Genomic DNA, 18,072 nt, shown 5'->3' with positions numbered 1-18,072 from the left:
ACTCTCAAGGATTGTATTGATGTTAGGGTCCACTTTGTTGTTAGTTCGATAGAGGCATCTTTTAACTCTTAAGGGAACATTCGTTGTTCCTTCTGAAATGGACATAACAGGAACTGATGTTTGTCTTTGACCTTAGTTTTCTGCTTAAGGACACTCCAAAGGGATTCACCTTAGGGTATCATTAATCACCTTCCTATTAACCTCAGGGAGTGACACAATGCCAGGATTATATTTGGTACTATTAGTATTTGTTGGAGTGGAAGCATCAGCTCTACCTGGTTTTACAGTTACTAATGATGTCTCAGGAGAATGATCGTGGAGATATTGGCATTCATTTTATTACCATCTTACTTTCTACCAACACAATATCTTACACCAACACCATTTATTATTCCAGGTGTTTCCATATTAGTGTGTATAGTAAAAGCTTTTCCCATTATCTCAAAGAATGGAACAGTTTATGAAGTAAAACCATTAAATCAGTATCCACAGGGAAGTTCAACTACAACCTTAACTAGCAAAAATAAATATTCATACTTGTATATGAAATTCTAATAACTGTCTTAGCTATATATAAGTATTTTTATATCATTGCTTGTAACAACTGCAAGGTTCATTAATGTTGCTGTCTTGACATTATAATAATAACGACAGACCGGTCTCCTATATATGTGGGCCAGTACATAAGCTATTACATAAATGTATGCATGCTTGTGAATTAGTTAGCATGGTGAAAGACTATATAAATTATTAAGAGGAAAGTAGCCAAGACACATGATATTGTGTTGTGTAGCCTAGGATACATATTAGATACATATTAGCTATAGTTTGTACCAGTGTTTTATTCAGTACACACACTGCCTCTAAAGTACACTGCAAACCCACAACTAGTGCTGCATGTTGATTAAGTACTGCTTTATTTAATCTGAAAAACTGGAACTTTCTGCTTTGACAACTTCATGGTGTAGATCAGGTGGAATGGAGGGAGATGAAATCGGTACAACAGCTAAATTGTTACCTCCCGTCTGGTTGTTTTCAATAGTCAGCTGTTTTCTGGTGTTTTTTGTTAATATCTAAACAAAGCACAGAACATGGAGTGTAATTAGATGAAAGTAACTATAATTTACTTACATCCATTGCTTTGTTATGAGCACTGGCAATATCGGTGGTAGCACTTGCATAATTTCCAACAGTTTGGGTGGCAAACTTGTATGCTTGACATTCACTGTTTAAGGAATCTCTGCAAATAAATAGTTATACATTAATAACAAGAGTATATAATGGAAGAGGGAGGTGGTGACACTGTGAAAAATGAGCCTGTAAAGTCCTATGGCATCGTTTAAACGACTCAGAAGTTTGTGTCAATTGATGGTTTGTGTTATTTGTACAGTGGGTGCACTGAAGAAGCTGAAAAAAGAACAGTGGATTCGAGAAAAAATATGTATGGTACATTGCACAGAGGAACTTGGCACAAAGAGAAAGACACAGGCAGCTAACTGGAAAGCAAACATCATTGATGCTGTACTGCCTTGGATGAATCATAGATCCAGTTCCAGTTTACGAGAGGACACAAAGGTATGTGGGTTACTTCACAGGCTCATTTTTCACAGCCTATAGTGCAGTTCAACACTGTCCCTCCCCATTATACTCTTACTATTAATCTTAAGATATTAGTGCATGCGAGTGTCCTACAGCAAAAATAATTGACTCTGCATGTAGTCTGTACATAGGGCTCTGCAGTATTACAAAAAAATATTATTTTAAAATAATACCTTGCTATTACTAAATACAGTTTTTGAATAGATACTGTATAAAAAGCTATAATACTTTATTACTGTCTTCTATGTGAGAGATTTTAAAAGTTCTTGGCATTCCAGATAAAAACTATGTAGTTATTTCAGAAGGTTAAACTGGTTTAACTGGAGGCTTGACGCGTCAGCTGAAGAGTTGAGGTTACTGGTCAGCAGACTTGGAACCATTCCCAAAACAGGCTTAACAGGTTGCATTTCCAACTCTCTTATTGTGAATTTTGGTGCTAAGTGGTGTAGTGTTCAACCTGTTGCTCGTGCAAGTTCTTGTTTTCCTGCCCAGGGACCCTCTCCCTTTCTCTCCATCAGACAAGATTGCTCCACTGTCTTGGCTGATGTGAAATGGGCAAGTGCTGTAGCATTTACCTCCAGTTTCAGATAGCTCTGTAATAAGGATGAGGCTGTTAAGGCATAAGGTTTGTCTTTCCCAAAATGTAGCCTGGTATGTGAGGGGACACACAGAGCTTAAAGCTAAACAAAAATAAAACACATACTAGCCTACAACTAGGCTACAGCACAATGGCCCATACACCCAATTTCTTACTTTAGATATATTTGATGGTCCCCGTCTTCCAGTTAGTAACAACCTCGCTGACCAGAGCCGTAACAAAATAAATACATGCATATAGGTAACATAGTAGCATCCAACTGTATTCACAGATATTCTGATTGAGAACAAAGACATCATACCCTCACCATAGTTAGTACTCTAACAAGAACAATAAAAATAACTCAGCTAAATAATAAGTAAAGTTTTGACAGCACAGCGCCAATTATCTAGCACAAATTTAACTGATCAAGATATGCATGTGTAAAATCATATCTCATCAAACCAACACACATGAAAACCAACAATATAGCAGCTCCTTGCAGTATTCGTGATAGCACAATTATCATCTCTTTGTGAAAATCTCTATAGCCTACTGTATCATTTGTAGCAATGATTTTAGATCAGTTGAGGCAGTGCAGTAAAAACTAATTTGGAAAGCACGTATACTACGACTGCCATTATAAACAATTACTAATAATTGTATCAACTATAATAATTATACCTTTCAGTTTTCAGTTGCTTTATTTGACCATCTTGTTCTTTTATTTTACTCTCCTTTTCATTTATTTGCAACTCTTTCTCATTTAACTGAGTACGTAAACTACTCAATGCACTGTGCTTCCATTCTTCTGCAGCTTGCAGTCCAACTAGTCCATCAGCTTCTATTGTCTCTATTTTATTAGAACTTTCAAGCAACGACTGAATGTTGTTATGCCATATGGTTATGTGTTTTTTTACTTTTTCTATTTCATTTTCTTTCTCAGTTACCTCTCCCATTTCTCTGTGTACTTGAGCAATCTCTTTATCCTTTAATTTCATAGCCTCACAAATTTTTTGACTTTTTTCCATCCACTGCTCAGTTACTTTTGCATTCCTAAATACATACAAAACATTAAGTGTGCTTAAAATATTATGCCTTGAAACAAATAGACGTATATATGCTTTAAGAGATAATAAAGCCTATTTTGCTTTATCTCAAAATATAAACATATCGTGCTTATAAGTGTGGTTTCATCAAGATTGTGCCTGATAGCTGACTGCTTTGTTGGAGTACATTGAATACACTTCCTAACTGTTGCATTGAAATAAAATACATGTACTTGGCTGCTCTGTTAAGTGTCATAGCATAGCCTTCTGTACTTGGCTACTCGGTTGTACTATAAATTAGGGACCATGGGTCTTGTGCTGATATATATAGTAACTTTTCTAACTCCATAATTGATATATAGATGTTTATAAAAAGCACTACCATCTGATATCATCAAACAAATCTTTCCCTTGAGTAATAATACTTTTGCGGATCATGCCCATCACTTGGATCCCTTAATTGTCCTTTGCTTATCCACCATACTGGAAATACCAGGCCCATATATCTATTATATATATAGGTATATATAGGTTACTCAGTATTTACAGGTAGATGGGAGGATATCTCCTATAGTTGTGGTGAGGACGAAAACCAATTCTCTAGTTCGAAGATTATAATTATTCAGACAGGCCAAAACGTGATGCAAGGATTACACATGCATGAGCATCGATCAGTGCAAACTAGCACCATGTTATATAATTATACACATGCATGTTCAGTTGTACATCTATACCTTTCTTCCAACCTTTCCACTTCAGCTTTCTTGTCACTTAATTCTTTTTGGATCCTCCATAAATAACAAGAAAAATAAAACACAGTAAATACACAGAAGGATAGAACATCAGCTACTATGAGGCATAAAAGAAAAATTAAACATAATTTTTTAATATAGTTGGCATTACCATACAGTACAGTAGTACTGCATATGAGGGATCATGAAGTTCAGCATTTTCCATTCAAAAATACCATCTCCATGTTACACATGACTTGGCAGGCAGTATTGCTTAGGTACAAGCCCAAACCTGAGCTCACGCAACATGCACTCAGAACATGCAATGTGTACCCAAGCTGATTTTGCTACAGAAACACAGTGACCACACCTCCTAATGATACATCAGTTGGATTATCCTTGCAGGAGATCAAGACACTCTAATAAAACAGTCACCTTAATACAAACAATTTTCTAATAGAACAGTCACATGTGCATATCTGTTATAAAAAGTAAACGAAATAATCTATTAAAAGTAGTAGGGATCCAACAATAAAAGAAGCGAAACAAGAAATTAACATGATGGTATTGCAACAAAGCTATGTACGTGGAAAAATTCCTACTTTAACAGTGAATAAAATGCTAGTGTAGAGATTTCCCAGATAGCTACAGTTTAAGCATTGCTGTGAGTGCTACACGGATAATAAAGCATGAGGTGTGGCCACACCTTCTCGTAGCATGAGCAAGCCAATGTTTTAAATTATTATGAAACTTTATAGTGGAAGTTCATGCAATACACAAAACACTCTAATATGGCACCTTGGTTGTATGCATACGTGAGCTAACAGTACTCCAGGTGCTCAGTAACTTTCTGTGAACTATGTAAGCTGCTGATTACTGAGTTCCAGTATAATGTTGGTCACACACCCATGTTGTTGACAACAAACTACTAGCACCAACATTTTAACTTTATTAAAAGCTTTGAAGTGTCATATACGTGGTACAGTGGGCAATAAAGTACAGTTCACACACCAACGTACTGTATTGGAGCCATAGGGCCCTTAGGGTGACTTCAAAAATATTGCAGTTATTCAGTAATTAAATGCTATGATAGATTTTCTATCTAATTGTTATAGTTTTGATATTGATGTCATGTGTAAGGGCTGTGAACAGCACTATTTAAGTTCGATATAAAATTTAAACAGTGTGCATTAATTAGAATGATAAAATGTAATTAAACACCCCTGTGATTAAAAAAAAACATTGATGTTTTAGCAATACACTGCAAAAAATTTTCGGATACAATAGATAGAACATGAGTAATGACGTATTTTGTAATAGTGAAAATTTTACACTTGTTCAGATGATTAGGGATATCCACTTTTTACCCTAAGGTCCTTTTCTATTTACCATGGCTCACTTTGTGGAAAATAAAGTACACTTTTTTTTTGATTGATGTCGCCCACGCAAAGTTCTATATACCTGTACTAAAGCTGGGCTCAAATACACAATACACTTCTGGACTCAAATACACGCCAGGCTGGGTACTTCATTCAAAACTATAGAATACATGCCTGTTTAAATGCCACGGTCCGAAACCTAGGTTGGATGGTTGCAGGTTCGAGGCTGCCCAGGTCCAGTCATGGATTTTTTCTTCTTTCTCCTACTTTCCAAACATACTTAGTGAAGTTAGTATAAACATCTTTAGTGGGACCATGTGTCCCACAGGCTGTAAGGCCTTCTGGTATACAGGCTATGCCTTTACCAGGTACTTTAATCATAATAAATGCTGGAGTCATATGCTATACCAGAGTTTAAACACTGGATAAACAGGCTTAACCTCATATTTCATTGTTGCAAGTAAAGATATCAAGCTGTAAGACAATTGTATAAGTGCTCCCAGCACCACTTTGTCCACAATCATCCTTCCACCTCTAAGAAATAAATACCTGGGTCTGAATAGATGCCAAGCTTGTTAAAACACTGGGTCCAAATTAAATCACTTATTGGTATTAAATTCCACAGCTTTTATATGAATAAATACAGCACTACAACAGTGCAGATCACTTACTTCTCTTCCTGACCTTCATGGAATTTTATTTTAGCATCCATCCAATTTATCTGATTTTCTAATCCTTCTACTTTTGTCTTCAGTTCATTCCGTTTAGCATCTTGCCTGTTACATAAATAATGATACAATTGGTAACTTATAATGATACGTATACTTAAATTAAGAGAATTATACAGTATTATAACATGAGAATGAGGCGATGCCAAGGTCGAGTGTATTAACAATATCATCTGAGTATACAGGATGTAACTATTAGTGCACAGGTGATTACGGATATTGAAGTAAATTTCTGTTGGAGTTACCATCACAATAGTATAATAAGTTAACCATGTTGTTTGTTGCACTGGTGTTTTTTTGTAGTTAACATTTCCATATTTGGCTATTTACTCCATTGGTAAACAATACCATTAATGGTTGTCATAACGTCATGAACTAGACTGAGTGGCTCTGCTACAGGTGATAAGTTAGCTATCACTGGGTGATAGGTAACTTATTGCATATACAAAGTTGCTCTGTCTAGTAATTTTTGACACTATATCTAAAATGCTATAAGGTTAATTGGCAAGACTATCCATACGCAAATCATTTTCTTTCGCTATAATCGCACCAGAGGTGTAGGAACTGCTCAGATGGTCCTGACTAAAGAAGATTGAGATATTCTAATAGTGCGGTCAATGTAGTATACTACAATAGAATAGTCAGTACAATAATTCTACGGATAATTTCAGTCAAAGTTGCTCTCAAATTCCACCTCAAAGGACTGAATTTTCAAAATTGTTGGTTGGGAGATGGGCATGGGGGCACACTTTCCAGTACCACCTGGCAGTCTGATCTTATCTTCAGCACAATCAGAGCTGGACCAGATAAAGATAGCACCCTGTATCCCTGCATACTTGCATGTCACAAAAGACACCGATTTGTAATCATTTAATTGTTTCAGGTGAAACACTGCAATTAAAGAACTGTTCTTACAAGTTTCTTACAAAAATGGAATTGTAAAAAAATCCAGTGTGCAATCACACATAACACAAATATTACTGCCAGCGTAAACAAATAACCTGTTTTATACTGCATACCCTTGTTCTAGTTCCTTTATTCTTTCAACTTTCTTTGATATATCTTGTTCCTGTTTCTGTAAGTTCATCTTCAAGACCTCCATTTCCATTTTCTTAGCATTTAATTCTGTTAGTAGGTCATTTGCTTTGTTGGTTTGCCTATTGGAGTGATTAATTAATTATTATACCATGCAAAATGTTTAAACATATACCCTTTAAAGTTGGGGGACATATGACTTGATCATCAAATGACGTATCTTGTCAGTACATATATTTGGATCCATGCTAAATATGTCAAGCTGTGAAAAAGAGTGCAGACTTTGAAAAAGCAAGCATTAAAATGTCATAAAATAGTCACACCTTTTCATGGTTTGGTTCCTATATATTAGTTAGACATCAAAACACAGGGTTCTACAAAATTTAGTAACCTGAAAGGCCCTATGTTGTGGTGCTTGAGTGAAGCGAGGGTGCTACTACAGGACCTGAGGGTTTTGATTAGACCACAGCTTGTTGTACCTTTACAGCTGCTTGAGACATAAGAAATGTAGCATTCAGGGTAGTTGGGAAAAGGCGAATATGGTCGGACACGGATGCCAACATGGACATTTTCAAAATGCACTTTTACATTTATACAATTGTTCTATGCAGTAATCTTCGCTTCCAGACACAGAGATCGACTTCGAGTAGCGCTTATTTATTTAAAAGTACATGTGCGGAGGATAGGCTAGCACACTACAGAGTACCATATACTGTTGTACACATGCTATAGAAATCTAATGCATACTCACAGAGATTCAACTGGCATGCCCCAACTTAGCCACGCAAGCCAGGACCTTAGTAGGTAGAAGTGCCTGGGCCTTATACTGCAAGTTGAGAGCTCCTGGATCTGACCTACGACAGTGACCTAGGGTGGATCTCTACATTTACATAACTGCATTAGATTTCTAGAGCACTTGTACAGCAGTACATCGGCTATAGTACTTTTAGCGTGCTAAACCAACCCCCCACACATGCATTTATAAATGGATAAGTGCTACGTGTGGGCCTAGAAGCGAAGACTATTGTACAGAACAATATTAGGTATGAAAATTAGCTGTTGTATAAATGTAAAAAGTGTATTTTGAAAATGTCCGTGTCCGCCCATATCCGCCTTTTCCAACTACCCTAGCATTCATTAGTAGAAACAAGCCCAATACACCTCCCTGTAACTTGTAATGGCACTTGCTGTCCAGTTAAACACCCATGCGTTGCCAATGTTTACAGGCACGTAATTGTTGTGTTTTGTATCGCTCCAGAGACAGAGATCTATTGAGACATGAACAAGGGATCTACAGGATATAGATACCCGTAAGTAGCCAATGTACGTATTTTATCTTGCAGTGGTCTAATTTACATATACACTCGGTTCTTACTGTGTAGCTAATTATTATAGTTTATACCCAAGATCGAAATAGTCACATGCACTGCAAGCCCTCAGGATTTGTGTTAATTTCAGTCATATCCATCATAACCATGTTACTACGCATTTACACATCAAATAAATCTCACTCTTTTGTAACTCTTTGTTGCTCTATCAAAGCTTCCAATGCTTTAGTAGTCACTTGTTCCTGTCCCTATGGGGAATATTAGAAGCAATGATTTTTTGTTCTGTTCGCAGCAGTACATACATACATGTATTATTACAGATACAAATATGCAATTTTATACTCTTGTGTTTAGATATTTACTGCAAAAAGTAGTGCAGTAGTATATCACAGCATTCTATATTAGTGTACATAAATAGCTATGTATGATAATTTATGTTACAATCCTGTATTGCTGTATGGCCTGTGGAGAGAGGGCGTTACAGTCAGAAGTTCAATTCTTTACTATGTAAAACAATACTGCACTTGTAATTTTAAAAGCAATGCAATATTCAATCTCCACACAAATTCAAAGATAAATGTGTTCCTTCTACCCTCCAAAGTACATTGAATGAAGTGCATGTGTGTTAATGTGAGGTATGACGTTTCAGTGGCAGATCTAGAAACTTTCAGAGGGGGTTTCAGGTTCAGGAAGTTTTCAATAACTGTGATCCCAGACAGAGAAATGTATATAGTCCAGCTGGGGTAAATGTTAACTTAGCTCAGTGGCCTATAGCTACATAGATCTATAGCATTTAAATTAGCTAGCACTCCACAACATTGTTTCACAGTTGAATCTTACCTATCCAGGCCTTCGCAGAAAGTTTTGAAGCAAAACAGCACTTGTGCTCATTAAAATGATAATGGCGCTTAACATGCTTAAACGCCATAATGGAATTTTCAGTAATTTCAAAGGCAAAAGTATGAGGTTTGGCAGTGGCGTAACTATAACCAGACTGACAACAGGGCCTAGTGCAATCATTGGCGTAGCTAATCGGAAGGTGATGGGGTGACACTCCTCCCTCCCCCCCACTGAACACTTGATGCCATGATTGCACAAAAAGGCTAACGACCTAATGATGGGCTAGCCAATATATGGTGTAGTATTAGTTAACTTATCATATCTTATCCAAGTAGCTGCTTTATTACAAATTACTATCTATTCACTCTCACATGTCTCAACTGTACTCCAACATATTCATCCATGATCAAATAGAGCTATACATCACTGGCAGCATAGAGTTACTTAATGCGTCATAGCTATTTATGTTAGACACTCCTGGCCACACTGATTTTGTCCACTGAATTTAGTGAATCATCACTCCAGATTCCAGTTTGACTCCTTATCTCTATTTCCAAGTAATCTAACCATGTATATTGTGGGTTATAGGTTACAAGGTTTCTAATAGCCAGGGCACCCGTTATCTGCTTGACTACCATTTATACTAGAGTAAATGGACAAAATAATTGTGACTGAATTTGACCATAGATAATCTATGCATACTTAATGGATTGGAAACGCCAGTATCAAACAGTACGGTAGTAGTGTTTAAGTAGGAATCCCCCGAAATGATATGCGCCGCCAAAAATATTGCCTTTTAAAAACCAGCTTAGAAACTTCTTACACGATAAAAATCACTTTTACGGAATAATATTAGTCCATCTAGCATCAAATGTAGCGTTAAAAACAAGAAAATGCTTACTGGCAGCTGGATATAGAATTAAAAATTTTTTTTTGTCAAAACTCGAAATTTCGTCTCACTGCCTTACTCACTTACTCACTCACTGACCACAGTCGCAAGCCTAGAGCCCAAACGAAGCAGCACACGGTCACCATTTTACGCCACAACAACAAACTCACCAGTGGGATGTACCTTTTGGGGTCCCAACAAGTGCATGCCCTGTGTACCTTGTCTTTTCTTTTATCTTCAGTCAGGCTGCTTGTCTTCTTCTTCATCCAACGAACCATATTGTGCCGTTAATTTTCCATATCAACACTTTCTTTAAGCAGCATAATAGACGCCACACTAAATTATTTAAGGCACTTAGACTAAGCTACTGTACGGAGTTACCGGTACTCCACGATACACAGATCACAACATCAAGCCCATTCTTTAGTCTGCATATTATCGATCTATCGATCAAGACCACAATGACCATGCCCCTTTTAAGTTAGCTGTATTTGTACCACACACCTTCAAGTTGGTAGGCTGATTCGAGCTCGGATTCGAGATTCTCTAGTCTAATACTATGAATCAATCGAAACCACAATGACCACACCCCTTTTTGGGGCAAGCACACATCTTTGCAGTCATACTCTAATACAGCAGTCACCCTAATAGAACAGTCACATGTTTATTGCTAGCTGTATGCTTTATCAAAAAACTAAACAAACTAGTATATTAAAAATTATAAATTCAAATATGAAGTAGGAATCTAAGCGATAAAAAGTAGTGAAACAAGAGATGAATAGTGGTAGCTATTACAGTATAGCTCAGTGGGAAATCCCTACTTTGACATTGAACACAAAATAATTGTTATACCATGCCAAAGTAGGGATTTCCCACTGAGCTATACTGTAATAGCTACCACTGTTCATCTCTTGTTTCACTACTTTTTATCACTTAGATTCCTACTTCATTTTTAAATTTATAATTTTTAATATATTATATACATAGAGGCCATCCTTGTTTTGGTGTGTGTGCCTCGACAGATGGAAGATTTCGCTGTTCTTGTAACCAGCAAATTAGTGTTTGTTGTTTACAGCTGGGTTAGTTACCACCTACACTAATTGGAGGCTGGACTGGGTAGGGAGGCTGGAGAGTAGTAAACAACAGCGCAATAAAATTCAGGTTCAAAGGTGAAATAATTATGGTGTTTCAAAACAGTTATGCAAATTTCCTGAAGAAACAGAAAGTGCAGTGCTGCTTCTTTGCTGCTGTTTACATCACTTGTAGCAGGTAGAGTGTACGTAGTTGGCTAACTAGATATTCACTGCTTCGCTGTATATTTCCACTTTTTCGATAAAACTTCAGAAAACAGGTACTACTTTGTGCAATTGTTTAGATTAAGCTGAGCAGTACCATAGCATAAAATTTATTTCAATATATCACATATTTCTTTGGTTGTGTAAATGCAGTGACGAGAAGTTGGCTAATTGTACTGCTGCTGAATTATTAGCTGGTGTGTATCTCTCATTGTCACTGGTCACAAATAATATTTCTCCCAATGTCCACACAGACACACTGTGTACAAAATGCAACACAATAAACAATGTAAAAGGAATATCCACGCCTTCAAACCGGCCTTCAAACAAGCGAGAGAAAGCCAAACAGCCACTCGGTACATTTCAACAAATTTCCGAATGTACTGGCGCACTGTAACTAGGATAGGAAAATAATTTAACGGCATTTCCAATCCATTAGGAACACATACATTATCTGTGATTTGACAAAATCCGGCTTTGACGCACAAAGTTTTATTAGTACATAATGGCGATTTTAAGTTATCATTGTGTAGTAACTTCACAGTGCCTAAAACTGTGCAAACAAAATTTACAACTATTATTCATTAGCTATCATCGTGTGGGTGTACAATTTTCTGATGCCCAAAACATGCCTCCTTTTTGGCAGATATATTTGTGTAGGTAATATCACAGGTGGTAGTACTGTAATAGGAGTGGTGAAGGGGAAGGTGGGTGGACTTTATATAGGAGTATAAAACGGAGCAAGAAGATAAGTGGAATGAAGAAGTCCAATTTGGGTTCTCCTTGTACCCTTCTTGTGCTCAAACCATTCCCAAAGGAAGGAGAACATAACAGACGAGCTGTCTGAAGCTTCCTTGCTCATTAAACACAGCCATGACCACAGAATGACACCAAACCTCCACTTGTGGCTTTTACTGGGTCTGCTGAAAAGATATAGTGGAATATGATAGTGTATTTGGCCAGCAATCCATTTCTGGTAAAAACGCGAGTTTGATTTTGTATGCAATCCATTATTACGTTTTCTTGATTATGTTCCCTATATATATTATAATTATTATGCGCATGGGTTTTGATGGTTACATGATTACATGATTATGGTCTATAGATGAGTGGAATAGGTAAATACATGTGTATTAAGTCATGCCTTCCCTGCTGAGGTTAGTAAACAGACAGTCCACTTTTAGCCCAAACATAATGCTGTTGGACATGCCTCTGGACAATTAGCTATGGGGTGAGTCCTCAGAGTTCAAATGGATATACACAGTTATAGCTTTCACAGTGAAGACTTTCTAAGTGGCGATCTAGGTCATGGCACTCTATAAAATAACGTGTACACAATAAGACGTCATTTTTGAGGGCAAAAAAAATGCATGCACTCTATGCCAGAAAACTTTTTAAAACGTCATTGCAAAGAAATTGCACTGAAAGCTAGCATGTTATTATATAAAAGTACATAACATACGTGTGACATGGTGAGTTATTCTGCATAGGGAAGGTTTTTACAATTCAAGTATCAAGCATTCCATTGCAAAAACCTTGCCCTGACTTTTGCCATAAAACATTAATGTGTGAAATCCGCATCCTTAGCAACTTTTTGCCGGACCATGCCTTAGATTGCAACACTTCTATATCCCTTACCTTTAGTTGTGACACTTGTTTGCTGCACCAAATAAGACTTTTTCACTACCTTGCTCGAGGGGTCGCCAATGGCTTGGGACTCTCGTACACTACCTGAGACCAAATAGAAATCTATAAATATATAGAATTCCTGAAATCTGGACACATCTAGAAATCAGTTTCCGTCCGAATTATTGACTTGTCGAGGCAAATGAAGCTGGCTACGATGATAACTATTTGTGCCATTTGAATACCAGATGTTTTTGTGCAAAGGACACTCATGCTCCTATCAAGGTTTCTGTTATCCCCTGTGATCCATTCATGCACAAGTAAGACTTGACCTTGATATTCCATGCAAGCCAGATCATCACTATATAATACGCACTTTTTTAGCTATATACCAACAGGTGTCAGATTATAGGGGTTTCACTGCATAACGATATAGCTCAAGTACAATTATACATACCTTTTCAGCTGAAATGCGTTCAATCCGCTTCACTGCTTCATGTAACAATGCTACTTTACCACTGATATCACGTATCATTCCCACCAGTATATCGTCGTTTGTTGCAGCTCGTAGGATTGGCGGAGATGTAATTTTTGAAAGTACAGAAGTAACTGTTTCTTGCATACAGGTGACTTCTTTTCGAAATATGTGTGTTCTGGTCTGTACTGGTATTATAGCGCAATTTGCGCTGTCAGATTGTTCTTGTGTCGGTGCATCTTCACTGTCTGTGAGCACTTCAAACTTCTCACTTTCTGATATAGCTTGGCCGTGCGGACTGAGAGGTGATAAAACTTCAGTACTTTTTTTGGTGCCATCATCATCACTGCGACTAGTCGGCTTTTCTCGAGGCTTGTCGTTTTTTTCTCCTTCCATCTAGCTACCAGAGATAGTACGGAGTGTTTACTGCCTTGCTGTGTATCTGCAAACAGGTCGTTCTGTCGAAATTCTACATACTTTAGTTTTCGTGGTACTTGCTACAGAGGGATCACCCAAAAATTTCTAGGAAAATAGCGCCAGTAAATACCGCGGTTTCAACATTACGTCAGGGTATTACCGTAACTAGGGTTTACGTCAGGGTAAACCCTAGTTACGTAATTACCTAGGGTAAACCCAACATTACGTCAGGGTATTACCGTAACTTTGTCTCTGACAAGTCTCGTGGCTCCTTTTTGCCGATCTCTGAAAGTCCACTGTACTGGAGGAGCTCATTAAGAAACATCCATCTCCATCTCCAGCTTCCTCTTCCAGCCTAATTGTGACTGATTCAACAAACTTTAGTCATTGTCATCCTGTCATATTTGACTGTCTTAATGACGATGTCATACGGAAGGTTGTGCTTCGAATGGAGGGTGCTGCTGGACCATTAGGGGTGGATGCCCGAGGCTGGCGCCGCCTCTGTACATCATTTCACTCAGCATCAGTGGACTTATGCCATTCTCTGGCCATGGTTGCTAGGCGGATTTGTACTTCTTTTGTGGATCCCTCCACTTTGCAACCTTTACTCAACAGTCGCCTTATTGCCCTGGATAAAAATCCGGGTGTTCGACCTATAGGGATAGGAGAAACCTCCAGGTGGATCATTTCTAAGGCTATCCTAAGTGTATTGAAGCAGGACATCTTAAAAACATCAGGCAGCCTTCAACTTTGTGGGGGACGTGGGGGCTGTGAGGCTGCAGTGCATGCCATGAGAGAGATTTTTAATGATTCACATTCCGAAGGGGTTCTGCTGATTGATGCTTCTAATGCTTTTAATTCCCTGAATCGTTGCTCTGCCCTTCTGAACATGTTTGATTTGTGTCATCCCTTTGCTACTGTTTTGACCAACATCTATTGTATAGCTTCAAACTTATTTATTGATGGTACATCCATATTGTCTCGAGAGGGTACTACACAAGGAGGCCCGTTAGCAATGCCCATGTATGCTATCAGTTTGATTCCAGTTATTCAACGTCTAAGGGGTATTGCCAAGCAAGTTTGGTATGCGGATGATGCTGCTGCTGGGGGTTCGCTTCGTCAGCTGAAGAAATGGTGGGATACATTGTGTTCTTTCAGTGGCTTTTTTGGGTATAATGTTAACGCAGTCAAGTGCTGGTTAGTTGTCAAGGAAGGTTTGTTGCAGAGGGCTAATCATGTTTTCATGGGAACTGGCGTTCAGGTCACCTCTTCTGGTCGCCCATACTTGGGTACAGCATTGGGTTCCACTACCTTTATTGACTCGTTTACTGAACAGCGTGTTGATGAATGGATTCAAGGAGTCTCTCGCCTATCTTCTTTTGCTGAGACACAGCCTCATGCATCTTATGCCGCTTTTGCCCATGGCTACCTTTCTAAGTGGAATTATTTTTTTCGTACCACTCCAAATATTTCCAACCGACTTTCACCTCTTGAATCTGCTGTTCGCAGCCATTTTCTTCCTAAGTTGGTACTGTATCCTGTTGGTGACGTTGAGCGAGAATTGTTTGGCCTTCCTGTACGTTTTGGAGGTCTGGGCATCAGTAATCCCACCTTGACATCTGATGAGCAGTACACTTTTTCAAGGGAGCTGCTGCATGGCTTAATAGATTTGATTTACCATCAAAACCCTGCTTTGTATGAAGATGTAGTTCATCATCAGCATGAGATTTTTCGTCATCTTTCTTCTGTCAAAGAGCGATCCTTATCTAGCCAATTACAGTCCACACTTTCTAGCTGCCCTCCACCTTTGCGCTGGGCTGTTGAATGCTGCACCGAGAAAGGTTCTTCTTCTTGGCTTACTGCTCTTCCTCTAGAACAGTATGGCTTTGCACTTCATAAGGGTGAGTTCATTGATGCCATTTGTTTAAGGTATGGCTACATGCCATCACGACTTCCATCTCACTGTGTGTGTGGCAAGGATTTTAGCCTATCCCACGCCCTTAGTTGCCCGCATGGTGCCTTTCCGATTATTCGGCATAATGAAATTAGGAATCTTACCTGTTGCTTCAAAGATTTTGGAGCGACTTGTTTTTGATGCAATGGTTGGTCATTTACTCAAATATGAACTTCTTTCTACAGAACAATCTGGTTTTCGTCCTGGGCACTCTACACAGGATGTTTTGTTATGTGTTACTGATTCATGGCTCAAGGCAATAGATGATGGAAAGTATGTTGGTGCAGTGTTTCTTGATTTAGCTAAAGCTTTTGACTGTGTTGACCATGAGATATTGCTTAAGAAGTTGACATGCTATGGTGTTAGGGGAGATGCTCTCAAGTGGATGCAAAGTTTTTTGTATGGCAGATTTCAGCGGGTTTCCCTGCATGGAACTTTGTCAGCTAAGGGTGAGGTTAAAGTTGGTGTGCCTCAAGGCTCTATTCTTGGCCCGTTGCTATTTTCCATTTATGTTAATGATCTTCCAACTGCCATTACTGATGTTGATGTCAATTTATATGCTGATGATACAGAGCTGCATTATTGTCATAGTGACTTCAGACAATTGGAGTGCATTCTACAGCGTGCTGTTACACAACTTTTTATATGGTTGGTTGCCAACAAGTTGAAACTGAGTGTTCCAAAGTCCTCGTCTATGCTCATTGGGACCCGACAGCGTATTTCTGGGAAAACCCTACACCTATCACTTGACAGTTTACCACTACAACAGGTTTCTACTGTGCGATACTTAGGAGTTAGGCACCGCCCGATTATGCCGGAATAATTTAAAGCATAATAGGTGACCAAAAGCATCAAGCATATTGCCAGCATAATAGGGACGATGTTTGAAAAATTAATTAAATGCGCAATACGCGCGCCTGAAAGAAAGCAAATATTCACTGCCAATAGTATTATTAGTGCATTTTATAATCGAAAACACGTAATATAACTTATTAAACCGTTTCTTTGTTGGTTATTCACACTTTGCAGAAATAAGATCGAGATACTCTAATAGAGCAGTCACTTACTCTAATAGAGCAGCTAGGAAAGGCTGATATACTCTAATAAAACAGTCACTTCTAGAGCATAATCTTGATTTTGAAAGCATAATTTTGAGCATAATAGGCTTAATTTTTGAGCAATGCTCAAAAGCATAATAGGTAAAATTTCGGGCATAATAGGCCGGTGCCTATTAGGAGTTTACATTGACCAACATTTAACTTGGCACCAACATGTGGAGTATGTTTTACAGAGGGTTCGTGGCAAATTATATTCAATTAATCGCCTTAAGCCACTCACTCCTACTGTGATGAAATTATTATATCAGGCCCATGTTTTACCTATAATTGACTATTGTGATGTTGTATGGGTACCTACTAATGTTGGCCATCTTAAGAGACTGGAAAGACTTCATTCACGGTTTTCATCATATGACTCTGCCAGATCTTCTGCATTTAATCTTACTTTAGTTGAACGTCGCAGATTTCATACTGCCATACAAGTATACAAAATCTTAAAAAGGCTATCACCCTCCTACTTACTTTCCACATTCAGGTCTGCTTTATCCGTCACAGGTCATGCAGGGCGTAATGTCCATCGTTTGTATGTACCTGCTGTGCGATTAAACTATGGCAAACGAAGTCTATATTATCGTGGCACAACTATATGGAACAGCCTGCCTACCTCAATCACTGAGATGAACTCATTAAATAGCTTTAAGCTAGCTTATTTAAGTCATATTTAGTTAATTGTGTGTATATATGTACCTATATTGTTTTGTATGCTTGTTCAGGGCACAGCTGAAAAACAGCTTTTGCTGATGCTGTCTCCCTGTCTAAATAACATTAAAAAAAAATTAAAAAAAAGAATCTGACAGCTAGTTTGATGTCTGAAGTCTGCCATAATGTCCAGATTGAACCACAGCTGCACCCTTTGTCTGGTGAGACCTTACATTATCGCTCTGCCATTCAAGATGATGACGCAAGGGTAGACATCAGGGCTTCCGGCTTTTGGAGGTGCCTACACCACCATACCTTCTTTGATGTGAGGGTTTTTAACTGTTTTGCAGCTTCTAATCGTTCCTCTACGCTATCTACTGCTTTTCGAAAACA

The 18,072-nt window shown here is 38.2% G+C and overlaps 1 protein-coding gene across 2 annotated transcripts; it reads right to left on the bottom strand.

The window, feature by feature from the left end:
- Window positions 1-743: 743 nt before the first annotated feature.
- Window positions 744-14,092, bottom strand: LOC136256725 (myosin heavy chain, clone 203-like). Of its 2 annotated transcripts, none has more exons than XM_066049731.1 (8): window positions 13,534-14,092; window positions 8,610-8,674; window positions 7,083-7,220; window positions 6,007-6,111; window positions 3,960-4,013; window positions 2,861-3,232; window positions 1,132-1,240; window positions 744-1,073 (listed from the first exon to the last, which is right to left on the bottom strand). In XM_066049731.1, the coding sequence occupies exons 1-8, from the start codon at window positions 13,945-13,947 to the stop codon at window positions 921-923; spliced, it is 1,410 nt and encodes a 469-aa protein (XP_065905803.1). In that variant the 5' UTR covers window positions 13,948-14,092; the 3' UTR covers window positions 744-920. The 2 variants fall into 2 exon arrangements, with proteins under 2 accessions (XP_065905803.1, XP_065905804.1); XM_066049732.1 differs by lacking the exon at window positions 13,534-14,092 and adding an exon at window positions 9,638-9,803.
- Window positions 14,093-18,072: the final 3,980 nt, after the last annotated feature.

This window comes from Dysidea avara, chromosome 5, assembly GCF_963678975.1.
Source record: "Dysidea avara chromosome 5, odDysAvar1.4, whole genome shotgun sequence".
In the NCBI taxonomy this organism is placed as follows: Eukaryota; Metazoa; Porifera; class Demospongiae; order Dictyoceratida; family Dysideidae; genus Dysidea; species Dysidea avara.
This window is presented reverse-complemented; position numbering and strand designations above follow the sequence as displayed.

Bases quoted from the DNA above. Each gene is read 5' to 3' on its own strand.
- LOC136256725 (XM_066049731.1), bottom strand. From the start codon at position 13,947: ATGGAAGGAGAAAAAAACGACAAGCCTCGAGAAAAGCCGACTAGTCGC. The intron at 7,221-8,609 runs GTGAGATTTATT...TCACTCCAATAG, and splicing joins CAACAAAGAGTTACAAAAGA to GCAAACCAACAAAGCAAATG. The intron at 1,241-2,860 runs GTATAATTATTA...ATTTATTTGCAG, and splicing joins AAGCAACTGAAAACTGAAAG to AGATTCCTTAAACAGTGAAT.